The 5,186-nt window shown below is 37.5% G+C and overlaps 1 protein-coding gene across 1 annotated transcript; it reads left to right on the top strand.

The window, feature by feature from the left end:
* The first annotated feature begins 245 nt into the window (after positions 1–245).
* On the top strand, positions 246–4,650 carry LOC121880042 (hemocyanin C chain-like). Its single transcript, XM_042387034.1, has 3 exons — positions 246–356; positions 2,374–3,906; positions 4,088–4,650. Exons 1-3 carry the CDS (start codon positions 281–283, stop codon positions 4,504–4,506), a joined length of 2,028 nt encoding a protein of 675 aa, XP_042242968.1. The 5' UTR covers positions 246–280; the 3' UTR covers positions 4,507–4,650.
* Positions 4,651–5,186: the final 536 nt, after the last annotated feature.

Genomic DNA, 5,186 nt, shown 5'->3' with positions numbered 1-5,186 from the left:
GAAATCTAACTTACCAGCTTTAACCGAGACACTGTACCTTACTTTAACTGTTTACCAATTAATCCCAATAACGTATTTATCAAAAACAAATATGTTGATAGAAAATGGAGAAGAGGCGCAGCGATTGGGGAAACACTATAATCTCTGAGTAGCAACAGAGGCAGCAACAAGCCGCAACTCCTCGAGTAGCAACACCGTTATCAGTTCCACAGACTCAGGGTCGACCTATATCTCCGAGTATAAAACTGGACGTTGGATGTAACCGTTCACCATCGTCAACATGAAGGTCTTGGTGTTATGTGCTCTGGCGGTTGTCACCGCCGCTAGCTCGGGTTTCCAGAGTGACAGCCCCCCTGGTTAGTATCTTATACATTTCTTGTTTTAACTGTATAATGTTTACATACAAGAAATACAGTCCATTCTAGATACAGTGAGAAGCTAGTTGAAAATGTGAGAAGATAAGCAAATGTCTTGAAGATTAAACACACATTGGTATTATACTGTAGAATGTTGGTCGCAAGGCATTGTTATGAAATACGTTACACCTAACTCTAATGTAAAATAAGGACAGATGAACGGAAACAGCAAATTAACGAAAATATCGTATTTCATCGACTACAGAATTTGTTTGCAATACAAAATTCGTCAATGTTGATGCAGATGATCAAAACGTTCCCTTATTTACAGGTAGCAGTAATCTCTCTCGTCTAATCAAAGTCTTAGTTTTTAATGAGCATCATATCATGACTCAGGACTTAACCAGTGTCAGAAAGTGGATCATCAGTAATAAATTAATCTCTAAAGTTTAAAAAATTAATTAACACTGAAAAATTATTGCCCTCAAACTTTTAATTTCTGCACAGTAGTTATTGAGGCATTAGGCAAGCACTCATACTAAGTTGGTTTCTATTGATTACATCGAATTTCATGAAAGCCACTACTGATCTGGTAAAAATAGAACTAATTGGGTAATATTGTATAACTTGCCATTTATTCACACTACTTTAAGTTACCCTCAAAATATTGCTTCAACAAGGTGAGATGAGCAAATAATTTTATGCTCAACTAAGTAACGTAGATATAAGCAAATAATGAAATATTTACAAACGTATTCTAGTAAAAGCAATAACAGTGATGCAATATTCTTGTAGTCTTTGCCTTTTATTTGTTTTTATGTGTTTATTGCCTTTATTAAAGTAAATATATTTAGTTTCGAACAAAGAAATTATTTCATTATTTAAAACTGTAATTTACTAGAGACGCCACCTGTAAGTTAATGAGTGGAAGTAAGATGTGGGAAGCAACACATTTATGCATTAAAAACACTCGGCAATATATCTATTAAGTAAATCTAAAAACACATTTGGTTTATCTATTCCAAATGTAAACAATGAGCCCCTTGCACACAATATAGTGTAGTATAATAGTCACTAAGATATCTTAACCCCTCGAGAACGATGCCACTCCTCTGAATGCATTAGTATATAACATTAAATCCTTATGTACGATGACAATCCCTTGAGCACGATGACTTAATCCCTTGAGTGTGAGACTTAATCACATTGATATGGGTTTAAGTCATCATATTAAAGTGTCGGCCAAGTATATTCCTGCTGGTGTGTTCGTTTTGCTATATAAGGTCATTTGTAATGTAATAGTACGCAGATAGTCAGCTTCCGAACCTCTCAAATATTTTCTTGTGCTTCAGCTTAGTTTCATGCTTTATATAATTATATTCTAGAGTCGCTCATATAGACTTACCTTAAACATTACAATAATAATTCTATACTATAACTTTATTCCGAAACAGCAACAGTAAAGTCAAATGAGTTTAATTTGATATAATTTGGAAACAGATTTTGCCAAGCATTGTCTGCATTATACACGCCCGATTATTATTAATATTATTATTATTTTTGTTATATATATATATATATATATATATATATATATATATATATATATATATATATATATATATATATATATATATATATATATATATTCATAAAAAATCCCATTTCAATTGTTAGCTCACGAATATTTCCAATTTGGATGATACACATTATAATCTTTCTTATTTTAACTTGATTATAATATGAAGTATTTTCGACCATCGAAATCCAATTATATATATAAATACCATGAAAAACTTTACTGTTCTATTTCTAAGGTTAACAGAGGGTTTGAGTTTAATAAACCAAAAGATTGTAATAATACATCGTCTAGCCATACCCTGTGAACGGTGAAATACTGTATATAACTTTGTGACATTCTTTACTGGATGATTAAATTCAATGAAGTCGAATAAACGTGTAATGAGCACCTGGAAATGTGACTATTTTTATTAATATGTTGTTGTTGCTGTTGTAGTTTCAGAAGTGAATGTCGCACAAAAGCAGCACGACGTCAACTTTCTTCTGTTCAAGGTGTATGAGGTCCTTCGTGATGAGCACTTAAAGCATCTCGCTGAAACATTCGATCCTGAGGCTTCCTCATCTCATTACACTGATGATGGACACGCAGCTCATGCACTTATGAAAGAGCTCAAAGATGGCCGGCTTTTGGAGCAGAAACACTGGTTCTCACTCTTCAACACTCGGCAGAGGGAAGAAGCTCTTTTACTTTACGAGGTTCTGGAACACTCGGCAGACTGGAACACCTTCGCCGGCAATGCCGCTTATTTCAGAAACCACATGAATGAAGGAGAATTTGTTTACGCCCTGTACACGGCTGTCATCCACTCTCATCTGACTGAGCATGTTGTGCTTCCCCCACTTTATGAAGTCACCCCACATTTGTTCACAAACAGTGAAGTAATCGAACAAGCCTATCATGCGAAGATGACCCAAACACGCAGTAAATTCAGGTCAGACTTTACAGGAAGCAAAAGGAACCCAGAGCAACACGTGGCTTACTTCGGTGAAGACATTGGCATGAACACACACCACGTTACTTGGCACATGGAATTCCCATTCTGGTGGCAAGATTCAGTAGAGGGCCATCATCTAGACCGTAAGGGTGAAAATTTCTTCTGGGTTCATCACCAACTTACCGTTCGCTTCGACGCCGAGCGTCTGTCCAACCACTTGCCTCCTGTGGAGGAACTTCACTGGAAAAAAACCATTAAAGAAGGCTTTGCTCCTCATGCATCCTACAAGTACGGTGGCGCCTTCCCTTCTCGCCCCGATAACACTGACTTCGATGATGTGGACGGTGTTGCACATGTTCGAGATATGGTCATTATTGAAAGTCGAATTCGTGATGCTATTGCTCATGGTTTCATCACTGCTAGAGATGGATCCATTATCGACATCAGGGACAAAGATGGTATTGATATCCTAGGTGATGTCATTGAGTCTTCCATGTACAGTCCTAACAGCGAGTACTATGGCGCTCTCCACAATACAGCCCACGTGATGCTTGGGCGACAGGGAGATCCTCATGGTAAATATGACCTTCCTCCCGGAGTGCTGGAGCACTTTGAGACTGCCACTCGTGATCCAGCTTTCTTCAGACTACACAAATATATGGATAATATCTTCAGGGAACATAAAGACTCTCTTACTCCCTACACTAAGGAGGAACTCCAGTTCCCTGGTGTGAAGATTGATAATCTTGCCACCAGTGGGCTCCTGGAAACTTACTTTGAAGATTTCGAATACAGTCTCCTTAATGCTGTTGACGACACTGTTGAGATTGACGATGTAGAAATTTCTACTATTGTTCCTCGTTTGAATCACCACGACTTCACATTCAACATCGATGTAATCAACGAACATGAAGAAGATGTCCTGGCCACTGTTCGCATCTTCGCATGGCCAGTCAAGGATAGCAATGGGGTCGAATTTTCATTCACCGACGGCCGTTGGAATGCCATCGAAATGGACAAGTTCTGGGTAAAACGTAAGTATCTTCTCTCTTAAGTTTCCCCAAAAATGTTGATATAGATTAATTCGCCAGGAAGATATGTATAAGAATAGAAAACAAGAATTTGCAATTCCTTATCTTCATGTAGAAATGAAACCAGATACTATTAAGTAATATTCTATATAATTAATTATATATTTATTTTTCTACTCAACAGTTCATCCTCGCGAGAACCACATCGTCCGCAGATCTCGTGACTCGTCAGTGACTGTTCATGATGTACCCAGTTTCCAATACTTGATGGACAGGACTGAGGATGCTCTCACCGACCACACCGAGCTCGACCTTCACGACTTTGAGAGTGCACTTGGGCTGCCCAACAGATTCTTGCTTCCCAAGGGTAATTCAAAAGGTCTCGAGTTTACCCTGGTGGCGATTCTGACCAACGGCGAGGCCGACGCTGCTGTAGAAAACCTACATACAAACACCAAATTCAACCACTATGGTTACCGAGGAGTGTATCCCGACAACCAACCACATGGTTACCCACTGGATCGTCGTGTTGACGATGAACGCATCTTCACTCGCCTTCCCAACTTCAAACAAGTGAACGTCAAGGTCTTTAACCGTAGCTAACCATCTTTACCAGAACGTAATGTTAAATCATTAAATTGTTTTATTCAACGAACAATGAGAAATTTTAGGTGATTACCAAATGTACGAGATGCTCTTACAATATGACGTCTTTTATGCCAAATAATTAAAGTCTTAACATCTGAATATTCCGTTATTTTCTCACTCATCACAAGCTCATGAAGATGTATCTAATTTACTGAGTATCTTGTATTTTCATGATGAGGAGTTTGATCAGGATTGGGAGTCAAAGAAGCCTTGTCTGTATAACTTTTACCTTATAATGCAAGAATGGAATTAGAAATTTAGATCAGAGTCCCATATAATTTGTAAAAAACTACGAAAGTATGTCTGATCGATTTAAAAACTGAAATAATTGAAAAGGAACAGTAATTGGTCAAATATTAAAGTGTAGGTGTTGAGTAAACTAGAATTTATAAAGGATAAAAATTTAGAAAATCTAAGCTGAAAGATTAACATACTGAACTTAAAATAAGAATTTCAGAATAAATCAGAACAATCAGATGTGTGTTCCTCTTGATCATATTTCCTTTCCCTTCCTTTACCTCCTTCCACGGGCGGTTCTGTACTTCCTTTATGCAGTCCCACGGTCACCAGGAACCAAATGTACTTTACCAGTCACACACTAACAACCTTTACTGTATTTGCCACATCGCTTTTAT

This window comes from Homarus americanus, unplaced genomic scaffold (genome assembly GCF_018991925.1).
Source record: "Homarus americanus isolate GMGI-L3 unplaced genomic scaffold, GMGI_Hamer_2.0 scaffold30108, whole genome shotgun sequence".
Lineage (NCBI taxonomy): Eukaryota > Metazoa > Arthropoda > Malacostraca > Decapoda > Nephropidae > Homarus > Homarus americanus.
This window is presented reverse-complemented; position numbering and strand designations above follow the sequence as displayed.

Coding starts and splice junctions, on each gene's coding strand:
- LOC121880042 (XM_042387034.1), top strand. CDS start 281: ATGAAGGTCTTGGTGTTATGTGCTCTGGCGGTTGTCACCGCCGCTAGC. Junction 357..2,373: donor CCAGAGTGACAGCCCCCCTG/GTTAGTATCTTA, acceptor TTGCTGTTGTAG/TTTCAGAAGTGAATGTCGCA. Junction 3,907..4,087: donor GGACAAGTTCTGGGTAAAAC/GTAAGTATCTTC, acceptor TCTACTCAACAG/TTCATCCTCGCGAGAACCAC.